The following is a 22,279-nucleotide window of genomic DNA, read 5'->3' as shown; positions in this document are numbered from 1 at the left end:
GCCTTGCTGTGGCTGGAGGCCACAGCATCTCAGCAATGCTGTCCCTTGTCCTGGGTGCTGGGGATAGATGGGGGACGTAAGACTGACTGCTCAGATGGACAAGAGGGGTGAGCAAGATAAATGTCTCCCCTAAGCAACACCCAAGACAGGGACTTGCTATGCAACCCACGTTGAGCTGGACTGTAAAGCAATTCTGCTTCAGCGCCAGGCAGGGGATTGTGGGTCCAGCAGTGAGGCACTCTTAGAGAGGAGACCTCGAGGTCCTTGAGCAGTGACAGACACTACCCGGAAGAAGTGTGGAGACAGGGTGATTGTGACTTAGGGCTCTTTCCTCCCAATCCCACAGACCCACCAGCATGGATGATGTTCACCTTGGAGAAGACCTAGAGGATAAAGACACAGGTGCGGTCCTGTGTCCCCAGTAAGGCAGTGTGGAGAGGGAGGCCGCTGGGTGACGGGTATACCCTCAGCCCGTACCACATACCAGAGTGGACCGCCAGGGCTGGAGTTCCTGGGACCCTAGGCACAGAGACCACTGGGCTCCCAGTGGCCCCCCTGTCCAGCCTGGTGTTTACCAAGTTCCAGGCCTGAGATGGGCATCACTGTACCTGGGGCTCCTGGGGGCCTATTATCCTTCAGGCTCCAGGGTGATACGCTAGCAGTTGTCCCTGGTGGAACCCCAGCAGCACCAGCCATCCCGCCCTCCCCCCCTTCCCCCGCAGCGTTCACCTGGGAGGTGAAGGCCAACAACCGTGCCTACCACAAGCAGTTCAGAAAGAAAGGCTTCCTGTGCTGGAGACAGAAGAAGTACAAGGTGAGTTGCCCCTGACAGCTGCACCCCAGGGCCCCCGCCCAGCACCTGACTCTATGATGAGCCAGGATCCACCCTGAGAGTCTCGGAGTTGTTTTTTTGAAAGGAGATCTCACTAGGTACCCTGACTTGCACTTTAACTCAGGATCCTTCTGCCTCAGCTTCTCCAGTGCTAGGGAATTTATTCTAGGATTAGAACTGGAACCAAAGGCCTCTGAATACTGGGGGGAGTTCCATCCCTTGAGCCATGCCCAAGCACCTCACTGGGTGATTCTAGGTGGGGCACCACCCTGACCATGCCCCCAAGCCCCCCACTGGAGGATTCTAGGCAGGGCTCCACCCTGACCACACCCCAGCCTTTAACTGGAGGATTCTAGGTGGGGCTCCACCCTGACCACACCCCCAGCCCCACACCCCCAGCCCTTCACTGGAGGATTCTAGGCGGGGCTCCACCCTGACCACACCCCCAACTCCTCACTGGGGGATTCTAGGTGGGGCTCCACCCTGACCACACCCCCAACTCCTCACTGGGGGATTCTAGGCGGGGCTCCACCCTGACCACGCCCCCAGCTCCTCACTGGGGGATTCTAGGCGGGGCTCCACACAAGAGCACACATTTTACCCTTTGTACAAATATAGGGTGACCTTCAGTTCCCTCTGTCAGCCAGGCAGGATCCTTCTGTGCAGCCTCCTGAGTGCTGGGGTGACATGCCTGTGCTACCAGGCATTCTGCCGCCCTTATTTTAACCATGATAACAGTGATGTCATTCTAAGTCCCTAATTCCATTTCCTTCCTGGTGCTAATCCAACAGCTGCCAGTTCAGGACTCCCACAGGCCTACCTACAGTCCCTCGCTATGTCTCACTCAGCTCCGTGACTTTGCCCTAAGTAGAACCTCAGACAATGCCTGTTGAAGGCCTGCTCTCAGCTGGCACTCATCAAGACCTTGCCCTCAGCAGGTGCTCAGTAGATGCTGGCTGGAAGCCTCGTGGTTTCCTAATCCCCAAGGCCTGTAGGCATTCGGTACTGGCATGGTGTATGCTGTTGATGTTGGCAAGGCCTCGGGGGAGTCTGCAGGGTGGGACAGGTGGGGAGCCAGGTGCCGTGGGCAGGGCCGGCAAGGGCTTCTGTACCGGGGTAGCAGGTACTGCATGCCGACAACTGATAGCTCTCATTCTAGAGCAACGCCATCCACACAGCCAAGTACAACTTCTTCACCTTCCTGCCTCTGAACCTGTTTGAGCAGTTTCATCGTATGTCCAATCTCTACTTCCTTCTCATCATCATCCTACAGGTGGGCCGGGCAGGGTGGGGCAAGGTGGTGGGCGGATGTGAAGTGAAGTGGGACCTCAGGGTCACAGGAACCACCATAGGTGGGGGCTTCTCTCTGAAGACTGTGTGATGGGAGGTCTTAAAGTCGCTCCGCCTCCCCTCTCCTGTGCTGGCAGTGTATGCTAGCGACAGTCCTGGGCAGGCAGAAGGGGTATTGTGTATGCTAGAGGACAGTCCCGGACAGGCAGAAGGGGTATCGTGTATGCTGAAAGCCAAAGGTGGGTGCGGGAGAGAGGTTTCGTATTCAGCAAACACTGTCCTGGGGCCTTGTATTCAGCAAGCACTCAGTAAATGCTGGTTGCGGGATCAGGAAGGCACTTAGCACTGTGGGGCTTCACAGGCTTTCCGCGGCCCCACCCACCTGCCTGGGCTCTGAGAACGGCGTGGGTGCCCTCCACTGGGACAGGTCCTGGCACCTGGTTGATGCCTGGCCTAGGGGTACGCCCTGGGAGGAGGTGCCTCCCCTCCCAGCTGTGAATAGTGTCTCAAGTACACCCCCACTAGTCTGGCACCTCATTTCTGCTCTGCTTTAACCTGTCAAATTACAAAACATGTATGGAGTATCTTCTGTGTGCGGGGAGTCAGCCAGGCCCTGTCCGCCTTGGCTCTGTTTGCCAGAGACTGGGGAGAGTGGCAGTCTAGGAAGGGCTAGAGGACAGGCTCAGGTCTGAAGGAATAGGAACCTGGCTTCCGGAGAGGACAAGACAGAAAGGGAAGGTTAGGGTGTCTGGGGAGGGGGAGAGGAGAGGCTAGTGTGACTTCCTGGCCCCTCCAGGGCATCCCTGAGATCTCCACACTGCCCTGGTTCACGCTCTTTGCCCCTCTGGTCTGTCTGCTTTTGATCCGAGCCACCCGTGACCTGGTGGATGACATCGTGAGTGAGGCAAGGGTGGCATGGGCCAGGGTATGGGAGGTTGGGACTGTCCCCAGACCACACACAGGGAGCAGAGTGAGCCCAGGGGGCCTCGGGCAGGGTGTGCTGGGCCTCCAGGCTCGACCGGGAGCACTTGTAGACAGGTACCCTCTGCCTCTACCTCTCTCTTGGGGATCCGCTCTGGGGTGGAGTGGGGACAGGGGACAGGGCTGCCTCTCAGATCCTCATTTATTGGTCCAGGGTCGACACAGGAGTGATAATATCATCAACAACAGGCCCTGCCAGATCCTGAAAGGGAAGAGGTGAGGGCTGGGGACATCTGAGGACAAGGAGACTAACCCTGGGAGAGCCCCAGAGCGGCTAGCACCTTCCCACACTGCCCTAGTTGGGTTTCTGTGGCTGTGATAAAGGCCACGACAAAAGCAGCTTGCGAGGAAAGGGTTCACTTCAGCTCACAGCTCCAGCCCATCATGAGGGAAGGCGGGCAGAGCTTCAAAGCAGAGCTGAGGCAGAGGCCCCGGAGGACACTGCTCACGGACCTGTTCCCGGGGCTTGTAGGGCCTGCTGTCCTGCACAGCCCAGAGCCACAGTGGGCGGGCCGGGGCGGGGCAGGGGGGTTGGTGGTGGCGGGGACCCTCCCACAGCAATCATCCATCAAGATAAAGACATGCCCATGGGCCAATACAATGGGTGCTTTTTCTTAGCTAGTCCATCCCAGCTGAGGGGAGGTGGTTCTCGGATGGGGACCTGACAGTTTGCTCTGTAGATTGTGGAGTTGAGACATAGGGGGTTCCCCTTGAAGGAAGGCTAGGAAGGACATTAGTGGTGCTGGAGCACATCACATGGAGACATGACCCTGGCTGAAGGCAGAAGCAGGTTGGGGAAGGTTTTCTGGGGACAGTGGCTGCCGACCTGGGCCTTGTAGGTGGTGACTCAGTAGGATCGAGGGCTCCAGAGGTGGCAACTTGCAGCTCCATGAGAGGAGCTGGGCACATGGGGGAGTAAGCCACGCCCACGCCGTGACTCCACTCCCCTCCTTGCAGTTTCCTGTGGAAGAAATGGAAGAATCTGTGTGTGGGGGATGTGGTGTGTCTCAGCAAAGACAGCATCGTCCCGGTGAGCCCCCAACGAGTGCCCCTAGGGGTGGGTCTGCTGTGGGGGATGCTGTGTGTCTCAGCAAAGACAGCATCGTCCCGGTGAGCCCCCTCCCACGAGCGCCCCTAGGGGAGGGTCTGCCAACAGTGCCTTTCTGCCCCACCACAGGCTGACTTGCTCCTGCTGGCCAGTACAGAGCCCAGTAGCCTGTGCTATGTGGAAACCGCAGACATTGATGGGTAAGAGACCATGGCTTCCCTGGGGGCTTGGCGACAGAGCAACCCTTCTTTTCCGGTGGCTGAAAGAGATAGCCAGGTAGTCCAACTAACCCTTCAGGGTACCGGTGTGTCTGTACCCAGGGCAGCCAGCCACTGCTCAGCCCTGACTCAGGGAGCAGGTGTGCTATGTGACCTCAGACAAGGCCTCTCCTTCTCTGGGCGTCATCTTTCTGTGGATACAGCAGGCACTTAGCAAAAGTGGTCAAGGGTCTGGAGGAAGTACAACTTCTCAACACAGGGTGTCATCCACGGCCATATTTTCATGACTCTACACCTTGCTCTTGTCCCCAGGGAAACCAACTTGAAGTTCAGACAGGCTTTGATGGTCACACACCGGGAGCTTACTAGCCCGAAGAAGATGGCTTCCTTCCAGGGTGAGGGAAGGAGGCAGCCTGTGTGCCTCTCTCCACCTCCCTTGTTGGGCCCATATGGGTGGTGGGTGGGCCCTACACAGCTCAGTGTGCCACCCATGGAGAGGGACCCCCTGCCGTCTGCAGTTCCTCCTCCACCTCGGAAAGTGCCCATGCTGCTGGAGGTGATTTTACGGTTCTATTGTAAAGGCCAATTAGGAGGTTTGGCCTTTTGCTGTCTTAGCGCTAAGTGGTATAGACTCAGCCATTCTCTCAAAGCACAGCACCCCGGCTGGCTTTCTCTAACCTTCCTCAGAACTTAGCAATAATTCTAGCACCCAGGAGGCTGAGGCAGGAGGAACCCAGGACTGAGGGCTGGACAAGTGACTCGGGTTAAGAGCACTGGCTGCTCTAACAAAGGACCTGGGTTTGGTTCTCATTGGCTCACCACAGCCAGTAACTCTGGCCCCAAGGGACCCAGTGCCTCTGGGCTCCACAGGCTCCTGCACACATGTGCACACACGTGTGCATAGATGTACACACACTTGCATACACATGTGCACACACCTGTACATGCATGCACACACCTGCACATGAATATGCACACGCGTGTGCATACATGTGCACACACCTGTGCATAGATGTACACATTTGCATACGCATGTGCGCACACCTGTACATACATGCACACACCTGTACATGAATGTGCACACACATGTGCATGCATGTGCGCACACACCTGTGCGTACATGTGCGCAATCTGTGCATGGATTGCACACACCCGTACATACATGTGCACACACCTGTACATGAATGTGCACACACCTGTACATTAATGTGCACACACCTGTGCATAGATGTGTAATTTAAAATTTATGGTTGCGGGGGAGGGGGCTGAAGAGACGGCTCAGCAGTTAGGAGCACAGGCTGCTCTTCCAGAGGACCCAGGTTCAATTCCCAGCAACCACATGGTAGCTTAAACCCATCTGTAACTCCAGTTCCAGGGGATCTGACACCTTCACACCAGTGCATATAAAGTAAAGTTATATATATACATATATTAAGGTTGGGCACGCCTTTAACCTTTAATCCCAGCACTGGGGAAGTAGAGGCAGGTGGAACTCTGTGAGTTTAACGTCAACCTGGTCTATGGAGTGAGTTCAGTACAATCAGGGCTGTTACACAGAAAAACTCTATGTCAAAAAATAAAACAACGACTCCTCGTTAGTATAGTGGTTAGTATCCCCGCCTGTCACGCGGGAGACCGGGGTTCAATTCCCCGACGGGGAGGTCGGCTAGTTGCCGGGCGGTGGTGGCGCACGCCTTTAATCCCAGCACTCGGGAGGCAGAGGCAGGCGGATCTCTGTGAGTTCGAGGCCAGCCTGGTCTACAAGAGCTAGTGCCAGGACAGGCTCCAAAGCTACAGAGAAACCCTGTCTCGAAAAACTAAAAAAAAAAATAAAATAAAATAAAACAAAAAGATATGTTCTATAAATTGACTAAGAAAAAAAAAACAATTACAGTAAGGGTCTGGGAAAGGATTCAGTGTGGCCTTTGGCCTCAGGGCACAAAGGTCGCCAGCTCTGGGAGGAGAACAGTTTGAATTCCTTCCCCTGAAGGAACCGTCTGCTGCGTTTCACATTCCAGGCCTTCCTGGTGCTTATCTAGGAAAACAAAGACCTCTGCCTCCTACCACCCTCCAGCAGTCAGTGACCCCAGGCCCCACAGGCATAGTACCTGGCACACAGTACACGCTCATTTAGTGTGTCAGGTGAGAAGGGCAAGTTCCATAGGAGACACTGTGTGGTGGCTGAGGCGCTCCATTGCTCGCCCCCATCTTTAGGTCTCTTTCTCTGAAGGACAGAGCTGCCCCCTGCTGGAATGTTTGGTGATCAACAAGTCAGGACCCTAAGAAATTGTCCATGCCAAACATCTCAGGTGTCTGGGATCCAGGGAAAATGCCAAACACCGAGTCCCTGCCTAGTTTCTCTACCTGTCCCTCCTTAGGAAACACATGACAACTAGGTACTTCCTTCTCTCTCTCTCTCTCTCTCTCTCTCTCTCTCTCTCTCTCTCTCTCTTAGTTTTGGGAGACAGGGTTTCTCTGTGTAGGGCTGGCTGTCCTGGAACTCAGAGACCTGCCTGCCTCTGCCTCCCGAATGCTGGGATTAAAGGTGTCTCTTAAGACAGCAGAGGATCATGGGTTAGGCTGCCTTCCACTGGAACCAAGCATCCTCAGATGCTTATCTTTTCTTCATTTTGTTGATTTTTAAAAATAATTTTAATTTTTTTTCCAGACAGAGTTTCTCTGTTTTGCCCTGGCTGTCCTGGAACTCCCTCTGTAGACCAGGCTGGCCTCGAGCTCACAGAGATCCGCCTGCCTCTGCTTCTCGAGTGCCGTAATTAAAGGCGTGTGCTACCACCTTTCTAGAACATTTCTTTATGGGCTTCACAGAGTTTCAATGCAGACCTATCTTGCTCCTCAAGGAGATTTATCTATGCACTGTCGTGCTCACAGAATTGAGTTAGTTACTACCAGAATAAGTTTTCACCAAATTGTGCCGTACTTAAATATGCCTAAAATAAATGGTTCCGTGGGTGAGACTCGAGAAGTCTGAAGCATCTCTGGCTACGGTGTCGCACTGAGCAGAGCTGCCTTCCTGCTTCCTGTGGGTCACCTCTCTGCAGGCCTGGGAAGGTCGCAGACACCGATGTCATCAAAGGCATGGGCATTGCAGCAATGTTCATCCAATTTTCAGCCACAGGGGATGGGGCTAGAGAGGGAGGGAGGGAAGGCAATTGGGCTGCAGGAAGAGTAGGATATGCAAACGACCTGAGGCCATGATGGGTCATCTCTGGTGCATTTCGAGAGAGCTGGGAGATGGTGCCAGGAGAGTGGCCTGGGTTGGATGGTGACAGCAATGTGGCAGGAAACTGCAGGACCAGCACCAGTGCTGAGGCCATGTGGCTGCCGCTCACTGGGTCCCACAGGTACAGTGACTTGTGAGGAACCCAACAGCCGGATGCATCATTTCGTGGGGAGCCTTGAGTGGAACAACATGAAGTACTCGCTGGACATTGGGAACCTCCTCCTACGTGGCTGCAAAATCCGCAACACAGACACCTGCTACGGCCTGGTCATCTACGCTGGTACAGCGCATTGGGCTTCTGCATGGGGAACTAAGGGAGAACTGTGAATCTGGTGAGGGACCTCAAAGCCTACATGATGTGGGCCCTGGGTGCTGTCAGATGGGCTAGTGGTCAGCACCCTGGTTGGATGGGTGGATGGGTGGGTGGGTGGATGGATGGGTGGGTGGATGGGTGGATGGGTGGGTGGATGGATGGATGGGTGGGTGGATGGGTGGATGGGTGGGTGGATGGGTGGATGGATGGGTGGATGGGTGGATGGGTGGGTGGATGGGTGGATGGGTGGGTGGATGGGTGGGTGGATGGGTGGGTGGATGGGTGGGTGGGTGGATGGGTGGATGCATGGATGGGTGGATGGGTGGATGGGTGGATGGATGGGTGGGTGGATGGATGGATGGATGGATGGGTGGGTGGGTGGATGGGTGGGTGGATGGGTGGATGGATGGATGGATGGGTGGATGGGTGGGTGGATGGGTGGGTGGATGGATGGATGGGTGGATGGATGGGTGGATGGGTGCATGGGTGGATGCATGGATAAGTGGATGGGTACATGCATGGACGTTTGAATGTTATGCGGTAGATAACAGATGGGAATAAATCTTGCAGGTTTAGACACGAAGATCATGAAGAACTGTGGGAAGATTCATATGAAGAGAACCAAGCTGGACCTGCTGATGAACAAGCTGGTGATCTGGGTAAGGTGTCCGGGACTGCCTGTGGGGACTTCCGATGAGGGAGGCGATGGCTTCTGGGTCCCCTGTGGCCTCCTCATCCTCCGTCCATCCTCCCTCCTTTTCCTCCTATTTTTTTTTCCTAAAAATTCTGGGCTAATTTTGTTTTGTTTTGTTTTTCGAGACAGGGTTTCTCTGTGGTTTTGGAGCCTGTCCTAGAACTAGCTCTTGTAGACCAGGCTGGTCTCGAACTCATAGAGAAACCCTGTCTCTGCCTCCCGAGTGCTGGGATTAAAGGCGTGTTCTACCACCGCCCGGCTTCTGGGCTAATTTTGAACTTTCCTCCAGCCTGCACCCAGCGCCAAGGTGACAGGCCTACCCTGGGCTCCTTTTGTATTGTGTTTTATGGTAGCCCAGATACAGGAGGATCAGGACTCAGAGGCCACCTTGGATTAAAGACAAAGAGCCCCAAAGCCAGACTAGGACTCCGAGAGCCCTCTTGCTGTCTTGTCCTCCCTTAGCCTGGGCAGCCCCTGGATAAATCCCCACGTGCAGGTCCTCCACCCGTCTCCGTCCACTCCACAGATCTTCATATCCCTCGTGATTGTGTCCCTGCTGCTAACACTGGGCTTCGCCTTCATGGTGAAGGAATTCAAAGGCAAACACCACTACGTGTTGGCACTGCATGCACGCACAGAGGTCGTGGAGTCTTTCTTCATTTTCTGGGGCTTCCTCATCCTGCTGAGCGTCATGGTGCCCATGGCCATGTTCATCATGTAAGCTTCAGGGCAGGCCTGGGGGGGTCCCTGTCCACAGGGTGTGGAACTTGGAGCAAAACTGACTTGAACATGGGCTTGGCCGTTCGCAGTGCCGAGTTCATCTACCTAGGCAACAGTTTTTTCATCAACTGGGACCTTAATATGTACTACGAGCCCCTGGACATGCCAGCTAAGGCCCGCAGCACCAGTCTGAACGACCAGCTGGGGCAGGTGCAGTACATCTTCTCCGACAAGACAGGGACGCTCACACAGAATATCATGACTTTCAAGAAGTGCTGTGTCAATGGCTGCATCTACGGTGACGCCCCCAGCCACGCCCCCCAGCTTCCTAGTTAGGGTGCCCTGGGGATCTGTTAATGAGCATCTGAGCTCAAAACCAGACCAATGGCCACGTGGTCCCAAGGTGTCCCCTGAAAGTCTGAAGTTGGAGCAGGAACCAGGGGATCCTAAGTGTGGCCTCCTGGGGAAGCCAAATCCTGAAGCAGGTTTCTTCCCCAGATTCGGATGATGAGCATGGGATTCTCCGGAAGGTGAGCCCTGTGGAGCCTACCTCGCTGCTGCTGCCGCTGTAGCAGCCTAGTAGGCCTAGGTGAGGTGAGTGCCAGATCACCTAACCCTGCCTGCACCCTGCCATCTCCCAGCGCAACCCATATGCCTGGAACCCGTTCGCCGACGGCAAACTCCAGTTCTACAATAAGGAGCTGGAACACATGGTGCAAGGCCAGCAGGACACAGTCGTACAGGAGTTCTGGCGTCTGCTCGCCATCTGCCACACCGTGATGGTACACGAGAATGACAGTGAGTGGCCAGGCAGCCTGCTCTCCGCCTGCTGCCTCCATCCAAGGGGCTGGGAGATGGCCCCTTCTCACCCCTCCCCTCCCCTTCTCACCCCACCCCTCCCTTCTCACCCCACCCTTCCCCTCCCCTTCTCACCCCTCTCCTTCTCACTCCACCCCTTCTCACCCCACCCCTCCCTTTCTCACTCCACCCCTCCCTTCTCACCCCACCCTTCCCCTCCCCTTCTCACCCCTCCCCTTCTCACTCCACCCCTTCTCACCCCACCCCTCCCTTCTCACCCCACCCTTCCCCTCCCCTTCTCACCCCTCTCCTTCTCACTCCACCCCTTCTCACCCCAGCCCTCCCCTTCTCACCCCTCTCCTTCTCACTCCACCTCTTCCCACCCCACCCTTCCCCTCCCCTTCTCACTCCACCCCTTCTCACCCCACCCCTCCCCTTCTCACTCCACCCCTTCTCACCCCACCCCTCCCCTTCTCACCCCCATGCTCCCTTTCTCTGTCAGACCAGCTGCTGTATCAGGCAGCCTCCCCTGATGAGGAGGCATTGGTCACTGCTGCTCGGAACTTTGGCTACGTGTTTCGGTCTCGGACCCAGGACACCATCACCCTGGTGGAGCTGGGGGAGGAACGGGTCTACCAGGTTCTGGCCATGATGGATTTCAACAGCGTTCGAAAACGGATGTCAGTGCTTGGTGAGCCCCAGGCCTCTCCCTGCTACTCCTGTGCCTTGCACAGTGGCAAGCAGACATCAGAACCTTGCCGTCCCCCACAGTCCGAAACCCAGAGGGCTCCATCTGCCTCTACACCAAGGGTGCTGACACAGTCATCCTGGAGCGGCTTCACAAGAAGGGCGCCATGGAGACCACCACAGAGGAAGCCTTGGCCGTGAGTCTCCTGCTGGGGGAGGCCAGTGTGCACGGCTGTAGACAGGCGCAGTCAGAGCCAGGGCTCCATCAGATAGATGAACTTTCCATGTGCGGGTGGGTAAACTGAGGTCCAGTGAAGAGCACCAGCCTGTCTGAGGTGACCCAGTGTGACAGTCAAGCCTAAGCTCCCACCCCAACCAAATCCCTGTCAGCCATAGCCGTCCTGGCCTTCAGGAGTGACATGTTTCAGACATGCTCGGAGGCCTGAGAGGAGGACCCTCCCCATGGTGATGTTAGGAGGAGTCTTGGGACAGGGACCCTGAGAGGGGGTAGGACCTTAAAATCACTGAGCAGCTGGGGTGTGGACATACACACCTGCCAGCCCAGCTCTGCAGAGCTGAGGCAGGAGGGTGAGGAACTCAAGCTAGCCTGGGCTATCAAGTCTTAGGAAAGAGCTGGCTGAGCCATGCATACATGAGAGAGGGTGCCCCCAGGGCAAAGGTCCAGAGACACCAAGGCACTGGTGACTTGGGATGAGAAGGGCCCTGAGGACTGATGGTCAGTCGCCTGTGCCCACAGGCCTTCGCAGAGCAGACCTTGCGCACCCTGTGCTTGGCCTACAAGAAGGTGGCGGAGGAGGTTTATAAGCAGTGGGAACCGGAGCACCAGGAGGCCACCCTCCTGCTGCAGAACCGGGCGCAGGCCCTGCACCAGGTGTATAACAAGATGGAGCAGAACCTGCAGGTGGGTGACGGGGGAGGTGGGGGGGGGGGGGACCGGCCACTGGGCTCCTGCCCTCTGGTTCTTGGTGCCTGAACCCCATGCTCGCCTTCCCCAGCTGCTGGGAGCCACGGCCATTGAAGACAAACTGCAAGACGGTGTCCCTGAGACCATCAAGTGCCTCAAAAAGGGGAATATTAAAATGTGGGTGCTGACCGGGGACAAGCCAGGTGGGTCCCTGGCACTGTTGCCACAGAATACATGCTGCACCTGGGGTGCTGCACCAGCGGCAGGGCTCTCCGCAATGTCCCCAGGAGTGGGACACGTGCCTCGCACAACCTCTGCGCTCCCGGAGTTTCATCGTGACCATCACACAGCCGGGTGGGGACCTCTTCACACCCTTGGAGACACACCTGCCCTGAGGTGACCTGTTGGCCTCCAGGTCAGCATTGAGGCGCTCCCTAGGGCCCATGTAGAGACATGTCCGCTCTGACAATTTTTGAGGTTTTTAATTTTGGGTTTTTTTTTTCCATTTTCTTTTTGACTTTTCGCTTCTGACTTTCAAATAAATTTGACATTTTCGTGTTTGCTTAAAACGTGGTGGGCCTCAGGATCCCGGCTCCACCCCGTCTCCCTGGTACCCCAAGCATCCTACCCAAGCCCAGCAGTCAAAGTCCTACGGCTACTTCTGATTGGCCAGTTCTGTTATGACATGGCGCCGCTTCGAGCCAATCACTGCGGCCAGCCAGGGGGGGGGGTGCTGCAAGGGACGAGGACCTTCGTGGCAGGCGGGGCCTGCGGGGCGGGGGCTGCGGGGCGGGGCCTGCGGGGCGGGGCTCCTGAGCCAGAGTGCGTGCACCCGGATGGGTTTACAGAGACTGCGGTGAACATCGGCTTCGCGTGCAAGCTGCTGTCGGAGAACATGCTCATTTTGGAAGATAAGGACATCAAGTAAGCAGGTCGCGCTCTCTGGCACTCTCACACCGTCCCATGGCTAGGACGATGGCGCCACTTTTCCAACCATCCTTGTCTCCGCAGACGTTTGCTGGAGAACTATTGGAACGAAAGCGAACAGCAGAGGGCGTTCAAGATGATGACTCACCACAACATAGCCTTGGTTATCAACGGGGAGTTCCTGGTAAGTGGTGGGGGCCAGGAGCAGTGGGGCTGGGGAAACCTGGGGGGGGGGCATGCTAAGAAGAGGGATGCAGGCCTAGTGACCCAAGCCCCTTCGCCCCCTTCCCATCCCCTATGCCCGACACTAGGATCAGCTGCTCCTGTCCTTGCGCAAGGAGCCCCGAGCTCTGGTCCAGAATGCAGTGGTGGATGAGGCCCCTGAGGAGCCGGTTATGTCCAGGATGGACTTCCTCCAGGCGCGGAGGATCTCCCAGATGTGGCGAAACATTGGATCCTCCCTGACACAGTCCCCGTCAGCCGCCTCTAAGATCCACGAAAGCCCCGAGGTTCGGCGGGAGAGGGCCTTTGTAGACCTGGCCTCCAAGTGCCAAGCTGTCATCTGCTGCAGGGTGACGCCCAAGCAGAAGGCCCTGGTGGTGGCCTTGGTGAAGAAATACCAGCAGGTGGTGACGCTGGCCATCGGAGATGGAGCCAACGACGTGAACATGATCAAGAGTGGGTGGCAGACCTGTAGTTGGGGTGGGGTGGGGTGGGGGAGTCTGGAGCCTGGGGATTAGGCCCCCCAATGGCTGACAGGGGCTGCCATGGCCCCTGCAGCTGCAGACATCGGCGTGGGGCTGGCAGGTCAGGAGGGCATGCAGGCGGTTCAGAACAGCGACTACGTGCTGGCCCAATTCTGCTATCTGCAGCGACTGCTCCTTGTACACGGGCGCTGGTCCTACATGCGTGTCTGCAAGTTCCTGCGTTACTTTTTCTACAAGACGGTGGCCAGCATGATGGCTCAGATATGGTTCTCCATGTTCAACGGCTTTACAGCACAGGTGTGTGGTGGTGTGAGGGCTGAGGCAGGAGGATTGCCACTAGTCTAAGACCACCTGGACAGATCAGGTGTGGTGGTGCATGCCTATCATGACAGTTTGGGGGATTATAAGGCACGAAGATTACCATGGGCTCAAAACAGCTAAATTAAGCCTGGTGGTGGTGCACGCCTTTAATCCCAGCACTTGGAGGCAGAGACAGGCGGGTCTCTGTGAGTTTGAAGCCAGCCTGGTCCACAGAGTGAGTTCCAAGACAGTCAGAAGCATACAGAGAAACCCTGTCTTCAAAAACCAAAAAATAGGGGCCGGGCGGTGGTGGCGCACGCCTTTAATCCCAGCACTTGGGAGGCAGAGGCAGGCGGATCTCTGTGAGTTCGAGACCAGCCTGGTCTACAAGAGTTAGTTCCAGGACAGGCTCCAAAACCACAGAGAAACACTGTCTCGAAAAAAAAAAAAAAAACCACCACAACAACAACAAAAAAACCCAAAAAATAAAATGTAACTAGGCAGTTGGTTAGACCTTGGTTCAGAACTACAAAATGAGTGGCAGGGCTGTAGCCATGCAGAGAACCTGGGGAGGAACCAAGCCTCTACGTGTGCGGTGGGACACAGAACCAGGTGAGCGCTTGCCAGCCGTAGACCAGGCTGGCCTCCAACTGGACATCCTCCTGTATCAGCTTCCCCCGAGGTTGGGGTGCTTGGACTCTGGGTTCCTGCTGTTTGTTTTTAGTTTTTAGCTCAGGTAGCTCCAAGAGAAGAACTGGTCTGGCTGGGTTTCTCCTAGCTCTTTAGCCTCTAGTTCCCCTCATCAGAATCAAATCTGATGCAATTCTAGAACAATCTAGAAGCTCATTCTCTCTCCAAAGCTTTACACAGTGCAGACATCAGACTTGGGTGTCTGTCTTTGCTGGTCACCTGTCCCGGGTGCCAGCCGCTGGCTGCAGGGCCCCTAGTGAAGCTGTTGCCTCCCTTGCAGCCCCTGTATGAAGGCTGGTTCCTGGCTCTCTTTAATCTGCTGTACTCCACACTCCCGGTTCTCTACATCGGTCTGTTTGAGCAGGTGAGTGCACGCAGGGGTATCTGCGGGAGGGGGACCTCTGGCTGGAGAGGTTCCTGCACCCCAAGAACCAGATCTTGTGTCTGGCCTTCTGTGTAATAAGAAGGGGGTACCAGAAGGAAGAGCCCATGCTGTGCCTCCCGTCCATGATCCAGAGTGATGCCGCCAGGGGGATTAATTTGGGTGAGGACCAGGGGGACTGGAGCAAGAGTTTCAGTTCCATCTCACATTTAAAATTGAAATATTGGGGCTGGAGAGATGGCTCAGTGGTTAAGAGCATTGCCTGCTCTTCCAAAGGTCCTGAGTTCAATTCCCAGCAACCACATGGTGGCTCACAACCATCTGTAATGAGGTCTGGTGCCCTCTTCTGGCCTGCAGGCATACACACAGACAGAACATTGTATACGTAATAAGTAAATAAATATTTAAAAAAAATAAAAAAAATTGAAATATTTAGTTGTTGGTGGGAGGAAAATTGGGCCATTTTGCATGAATATGTGTTTCCACATGCTGAGTGAACTTTTACAGACACTCTTAGAATCCCCACCTGCAGACCCCCCCACCCGCGGACCCCCCCACCCGCGGACTCCCCCACCCGCGGACCCCCCCACCCATCGACCCCCTCACCCGCGGTCCCCCCCACCCGCGGACTCCCTCCCCCCACATGGACTCCCCCACCCGCGGACTCCAGTCCCCACTAAGAGCCTCTGGCTCCTGTCCAGGATGTGACTGCGGAGAAGAGCCTAAAGATGCCAGAGTTGTACGTGGCCGGCCAGAAAGATGAGTTGTTCAACTACAGCATCTTTCTGCAAGCCATCGTCCACGGCATGCTTACATCGCTCATCAACTTCTTCTTGCCAGTGCTCGTCAGCAGTGACTTTTCCAAGTTTGGCAGTTCTAGTGACTACCAGTCCTTTGGGGTACTGGTGGCGATATCTGGGCTACTGTGTATCACCCTGGAGGTAGGTGGACCATGACACCTGAGAAACCATGGAGGCATCTGCCTCACACTGACTATTCTAGCCTTTAAAAAAAAATCAAAAACAAAAAAGTTGTGTTTCACCAGGGTCGTGGTGGTTGGTGCACCAGTCCTTGGGAGGCCGAGGCAGGTGGATCTCTGTGAGCTCAAGGCCAGCCTGGTCTGTAGAGGCCTACCCAGAGAACCTTGTCTCAGAAAACAAACAAACAGATGTGTTTCATTTTAGCTGTGCTCTCCAAGAGCACTAAGGACTCTTAACTGCTGAGCCATCTCTCCAGGCTGCCCTCTAAAAAAAAAAAAAAATATATATATATATATATATATGATTTTTATTTCTTTTCTTCCCCTCTTTTATTTGTTTATTGAGATGAAGTCTCATTATGTAGCTCCGACTGATCTAGGATTCAGTAGATAGACCAGGCTGGTTTTTTTTTTTTTTTAAGATTTATTTATTGGCCGGGCGGTGGTGGCGCACGCCTTTAATCCCAGCACTCGGGAGGCAGAGGCAGGTGGATCTCTGTGAGTTCGAGACCAGCCTGGTCTACAAGAGCTAGTTCCAGGACAGGCTCCAAAGCTACAGAGAAACCCTGTCTCGAAAAAAAAAAAAAGATTTATTTATTTATTGTGTATACAACGTTTCTACTGCCTGTGTATTTCCATGCCAGAGAGGGCACCAGATCTCATTACAGATGGTTGAGAGCCACCATGTGGTTGCTGGGAATTGAACTCAGGACCTCAGGAAGAGGAGTCAGTGCTCTTAACCTCTGAGCCATCTCTCCAGCCCACAGGCTGGTCTTGAACTCAGAGAGATCCACTGCGTCTGCCTTCAGACATCTGGGATTAAATATATACACCATCGTGTCCAACTCAGAAAAGCTTTTAGAGGCTGTGTAGACGTGGCTGCCTGTGTGCCTGTGCATACGTGTGCTCTGACTGAGGCATGGTCTTATTCATTGCTGCTGTTGTGTGAGAAGACATCTCCTGTCTACTCACCCCAGATAGGGAGCCACAACAGGCCCGAGTAGAGATTCCATTGAAGTCCAGCATGGTGAACCAGTGCAAGCCCATCCCAGTCTGGGTGACAGCTCCCAAAAGCTGGAGCACCGCAGACAGGCCAACTCTGGCTCTAAGCCTCTCCAGGCAGCTCAGCAAGTGTCTGTGTCTTCCAGGCCGGCTGCTGGTCTCACTCTGGGAGGCAGGGACCTAGTGAATCTGGTCAGTTTCAGGGACTTCCTGAAGCATTTTGTGTTGTCTGCCTTCCTGCTCATGGAGTTTCCTGAGGGATAGAGTGCTTCTGTCTGGAAGGAAGCGATTACAGAACAGCTGCAGACGTGGTCAGACTGCCTGGCCACGGCCTCCCATCTAGCCACGAGCTGGCCAGGAGGGCAGGTGGCGTGCTCACACCCAGCCAGCAGCTCTATGTGGGTCCTCAGGCTGACACAGCCAGTGCTTTATTCGTGATGTCTCCTGGGACTCCTCAGCCTCCAGTCTGAGACCGCTTCTCCCACTGAGCACCCCTGCCCCAGTGCTGGGGTTCGGCATGCAGAGCACACGTTCAGCTTCCTCATGGGTGCTGGAGATTGGAACTCGGGTCCTCAGCCTAGACTCACGTGCTGACCTGGGGGCTCTGCGTCCTGCCTCCTGTTACTGACCTCCTCCTGGCTTCCCATCAGGTTATTCTTGTCATTAAGTACTGGACGCTCCTGTGTGTGGGCTGCATCGTGATCAGCCTTGCCTCCTATGTCATCATGACAAGCCTCACTCAGAGTCTGTGGTTGTTCAAGATCTCACCAAAGACCTTCCCATTCCTGTGTGAGCTTCCTGTGTGTGTGGGGAGGCCTGGCCAGGAGGGTTGCAGGGACCCCCTGGTGTCATCTGGAGGGAGGAAGCTGAGGGGTGGGAGGGACACTCGAGCTCGCCCCACCCGTCTGCTTCTCCGTTGTCTCCAGTTGCTGATTACAACGTGCTGAGCCACCCCAGCAGCCTGCTGGTGATTATCCTCAACGTGGCCCTGAGCACGCTGCCAGTCCTGGCTCTGCGCGTCATCCACAGAGTTGTTTCCAAACTGCGCCCCAAGGTGAGGCCGAGCAGGGGACCCCAGCCCCTCCCAGCTGTCACGGACACTGACCGTGTCCTGCCTGGGGCAGTGTCCTGGGGACTCAAATCCCTGAGCACAGCCATATCTTAGAACACTCCTGACACCTTGGGGTCTTTGCCATGTGTCATTCAGAGCCCCGGGAGGGAGGACGACGGCTTCGGGGTAGTTTAGGCCAGAAGGGAAGTAGGCTCCAGTATCTATCCGTGGGCTGACATGTGGCCCAGTCACGTGCTCCAAAGAGAAGGACCCCAGAGACGCTGTGGTCAGCGAGAGAGGCAGACAGAAAGGACACACAGTGTGGGACTCTGCAGGGGAACTGTGGGCAGTGGATCACTGGGTGACGAGGGCTGCAGAGAAGGCAGTCGAATGAGGCTTTATTGGAGATGATGGAAGGTTCTGGAAGTAACAGGTGGACAACTTTCTGAATGTGTGTAGAGCCAGAAAATGCCCTTAAATGAGGCTAAAGTGGCAATTGGGGGGAAAAAACCTTTAAGATTTATTTATTTTTTTTATTTGTAGTGTGTGTGGATGTTTTGTCTGTGCAGTTATGTGTACCATGTGTGGGCCCAGCACCCACAGAGGCCGGAGGCGTCAGCTCTCTTCCTTCCTTCCTCCCTCCTTCCCTCCCTCCCTCTCTCTTTCTTTCTTTTTCAAGACAGGGTTTCTCTGTAGCTCTGATTGTTCTGGAACTAGCTCTTGTAGACCAGGCTGGCCTCGAACTCACAGAGATCCGCCTGCCTCTGCCTCCAGAGTGCTGGGATTAAAGGCGTGCGCCACCACCGCCCATCTAAAATTTTGTTATCTGATATAAAATTCTGAGTCAGGTCCCAGGGAAAGACTGCTGATTGCCCAGTGGGGGTGGGTCACAGAGGATTCTAAATTTACTTTTCTATATATAGTGTGGGGGGGGGATGGGAGCATGATGATCACCTTGCTATCCCTGGCTGTTGCTCTACAGGAGGAGGAGGTCCCAAGTGAGGAAGAGGAAGTGGCTGTGGAGCCTGCGGTGAGGCATCTTCGCCGCGGCGTCCCTGCCCGCCGATCCAGCTATGCCTTCTCCCACCGTGAGGGCTATGCAGACCTGATCACCCAGGGCACCATCCTGCGCAAGTCCATGGAGGACTCCATCAGCAAGTCCCTGAACCCGTCTGAAGAAGACCTACCCCCACAGCAACCCCCACAGCACAGGGAGTCGATATTTAATCCGCGAAAGATCTCCATCCTGGCTAAGATGAAACTGCAGCATCATGCTAAAGCATCCCAGGAGGAGGTCCACACCGATACAAGCTTCCAGACAGAGAAACAGGCCACTCTGTACTTGGACCCCTCTGACACTCTGAAGCCACCCTCCACCCCAAGTGCCACGTCGGTGTCCTCCTCTGATGACCAGGCCTTCCACAGTGTGCCTTCACGATACACCCTGGAGAGCCAACCAGAGCGCTTGGACGTCAGGTCCGCCTCTTGGAAGGGACTTCCCTGGAAGGACCCACCCTCTCCTGAGCCGAGCCAACTGGAAGTCCCCAAGAAGCAACATAGTCACACCTCCAGTTGACCAGAAGTCCCTCGCTGGGACATCCCCAGTCATCCAGTACAGTGGAACCATCACCTGGGAGTGAGCAGACGGCCAAGGCACAGCCCCAGCAGCATGGCGGGTGCCAGGGACCTTTCAAGTCAGATCTCCACCCTGCTCAAGTATACAGCAACTACCCCCGTCCCAGCCCCAACAGGAATAGGCAGAGACAGTCAACAAACAGCATCCAAAGACAAGGGGGGCCGCACCCTTGCCTTTCTAATAAAACAGGGTCCCTCTGACCCCAGGGCTGCTTTGGACTCTCTCCTTCTCCAACTTCTCTTTTGGTAAAAGCCAGGGAACATTCCTTTCCAGACTTAAAAAAGAAATATCCGCTGGACAGTGGTGGTGCACGCCTTTAATTCCAGCACTCGGGAGTTCGAGACCGGCCTGGTCTACAGAGCTAAGTTACAGGACAGGCTCCAAAGCTACAGAGAAACGCTGGCTTGAAAAACAAATAAAAATACCAACCCCAGCAACCCCCAAATCATCAAAACACTGACCCCTACTGGTCAAGTAGTTAAATTTCAGGAAACTTTTTGTGGGCTTTTCTTTTATCCCCCCTTCTAAATTCATGGGGCTTCATTGCTTTTGAGAAAGGAAAGTGCTCAGTCTCCACCCCACCCACCTGGGCCCCTTCCTCCTCCAGGCCACCTCCCTTGTTGAAGCAGGTCCTGGTGTGGTGTGCCCACCTCAAGGTCTTCCCCTGCCTCGCTACCTTCTGGGTGGCGGAGCCCCATTCTTCCCTGTCTGTACCAGTCCACAGTTGGCCAGCACAGCTATGTAGCTGAATGACCAGGGAATACTTTATTGAAGGAAAAAAAAACAAAAGAACAAAAGCAGCACAGTGTGGTTAATGACGGACGGCTTCTCTTGCCTGTGTCACCCAAGGGCAGGGTGGGGACCGGCTGCCCTTCTGTCTTCCTCTAGGGGTTGGAGCCTTAGACTGATTCCTTCTCTGAGAATACTTGGGAGATCCCTCACACCACTCTGGCCTGAGCTCACCCCCAACACCACACTCAGGGAGCCGTACAGGCCCCCAGGATAAGCCCTATACCTGGTGGCCAAACTTTGAAATATTTATTTATTTATTATGTATACAATATTCTGTCTCTGTGTATGTCTGCAGGCCAGAAGAGGGCACTAGACCTCACTACAGATGGTTGTGAGCCACCATGTGGTTGCTGGGAATTGAACTCAGAACCTTTGGAAGAGCAGGTAATGCTCTTAACCACTGAGCCATCTCTCCAGCCCCGTGGCCAATCTTTGGTTGAACCATTTTGGGGTAATCCTGCAGGTGGGAGACTGAGCTCTTCTTTCACCCCAATCCTATTACATGGGACCTGTCCTTAGAAGTCAGCTTTTGTCCCGCATCCTTGAGACCTCCCTGGGAAGGGTCGGGGCAGACAGCACAAGAATCACAAGGTGGCCTGTACCCCACTTCTTTCTCCACTGATGGGGCTGCACAGAGCCCTGTTCTCCAGGGTCCCCACGTGAGTTCAGAAAGGTACTACCCATGCTGGGAAAGCTGAGAGCGTCTGAGGACAGGTGACTGGGTTTCTGAAAGGCCTTTTGCATCTGGGGAAGTTGGGGTGCACCCAAGCTTCTTGACTACACTCACAAATTTCTTAGTTGTGGGAAGTTTGTGCTCAAGTGAACCCCACCTGGGTGGGGAAAGGGGTCCACAGCCACCCACAGGCTCGCCAGGTGCAATGGAGAAGGAGGGGAAGCGATGGCCCTCTCTCTGCCAGAATGGACACACAGCTGGCGGGATCAGAGGAGAGGAAGCAATGGCCATGGTGCTCAGGTCTGGCTTGCTCCAGGAGCCCTCTCTAACTCAGGGTCTTGCCAGTGCGGTGGAGTGGACCCGTAAGCAGAGGGTACTGGGACAGGGCCAATGATAACGCGATACCCCCTCCACGTTTCGTCATCAAAATATATGAGACATGAATCAAATTCCATCACCTTTTTGGTTTTCATTTTTTCTTATTTTTTTCTTAAATTACATTTGAACACGGAACACATAGAATCATAAATACTCTTAGAAGACTCGACTCCATAAAACAAGGAAACAGAAGAAGCCAGGGAGAGGTACAGCCACAGAGCACGCCCTTCTCTCTTTCCTAAGAGACTCTTGTACATAGGAAATCTGTGAAGGCCACCGGTCCCCCCTCGCTCTCACAGGGACCACCGGCTTCGCTGCCCTGACATTCAGTGCGTCTCCCACGGAACCGATCAGAGATAAACATGCCATTATTTTCAAAATTATAATTTAACGGTATAAAGCTTCGAGTCACATGTTCCCAAAACTAGCTAAGGTTTTTTTTTGTTTGTTTTGTTTTTAGCACATAAACTATACATTAAATATTTTGAGGTATTTCAGAGAGAATTGTCAAAGGCTAGAAGGAATTGTGCTGGACTGTGGGCTCCCTCTGTAGGAAAGATCTTTGGTAGGGAAGGACCAGAAGGTGTATGGGGCAAAGTGGAAGGATGGAGGCCCATCGGGGCCTGGAGAGGGTCCTGATGTGCGTGCGTGCATGCGTGTGTGTGTGTGTGTGTGTGTGTGTGTGTGATGGTATTTGGAAGGTTTCATTGGTGGCTCAGGTGGAGCCCCACCTAGAATCCCCCAGTGTGGGTTGGGGCCTGGTCAGGAGGTAGAGGGGCTGAGGTGTGGTCAAGGGGGAATACTTTCCTAGAATATACTAGCTCCTAGATTCCAACCCCATCACCACCAGAAACAAAAGAAAAAGACAAAGAGAAAAACAAAACTCAGTCTGATTGCTGCTGCACGCTTGTGGTCTTAGTCTTCAGGAGGCTGGGGGAGGGGCGCTCAGCCTGGACAGTAGCCTTGGCTGCAGAGCAAGCCCTTGCCCTCAGATGTACAGATGCAGATGCACACA

General features: G+C 54.8%; 1 protein-coding gene and 1 non-coding gene across 2 annotated transcripts; both read left to right on the top strand.

Moving 5' to 3' along the window:
• Nucleotides 1-356: 356 nt before the first annotated feature.
• Atp8b3 (ATPase phospholipid transporting 8B3) lies at nt 357-20,322 on the top strand. The gene is made up of 27 exons (XM_041668721.1): nt 357-402; nt 723-814; nt 1,992-2,105; nt 2,919-3,017; nt 3,258-3,319; nt 4,061-4,133; nt 4,281-4,351; nt 4,682-4,764; nt 7,732-7,890; nt 8,494-8,582; nt 9,144-9,334; nt 9,427-9,635; nt 9,836-9,867; nt 9,979-10,135; nt 10,638-10,826; nt 10,907-11,019; nt 11,580-11,744; nt 11,839-11,950; nt 12,596-12,671; nt 12,759-12,858; nt 12,986-13,352; nt 13,455-13,678; nt 14,652-14,735; nt 15,455-15,694; nt 17,385-17,523; nt 17,661-17,788; nt 18,768-20,322. Exons 1-27 carry the CDS (start codon nt 357-359, stop codon nt 19,359-19,361), a joined length of 4,008 nt encoding a protein of 1,335 aa, XP_041524655.1. The 3' UTR covers nt 19,362-20,322.
• On the top strand, nt 5,959-6,030 carry Trnad-guc. The gene has a single exon. It is a non-coding gene; the product is annotated as a tRNA-Asp (tRNA).
• Nucleotides 20,323-22,279: the final 1,957 nt, after the last annotated feature.

Source organism: Microtus oregoni, unplaced genomic scaffold (assembly GCF_018167655.1).
Source record: "Microtus oregoni isolate MIOR12 unplaced genomic scaffold, Mior012 000019F_ref0000042, whole genome shotgun sequence".
Lineage (NCBI taxonomy): Eukaryota > Metazoa > Chordata > Mammalia > Rodentia > Cricetidae > Microtus > Microtus oregoni.
This window is presented reverse-complemented; position numbering and strand designations above follow the sequence as displayed.

Excerpts from the sequence above, each read along its gene's own strand:
- Atp8b3 (XM_041668721.1), top strand. The coding sequence starts at position 357 with ATGGATGATGTTCACCTTGGAGAAGACCTAGAGGATAAAGACACAG. Across the intron at positions 403-722 it reads CCTAGAGGATAAAGACACAG|CGTTCACCTGGGAGGTGAAG; the intron begins GTGCGGTCCTGT and ends CTTCCCCCGCAG. Across the intron at positions 9,335-9,426 it reads CCCATGGCCATGTTCATCAT|TGCCGAGTTCATCTACCTAG; the intron begins GTAAGCTTCAGG and ends GGCCGTTCGCAG.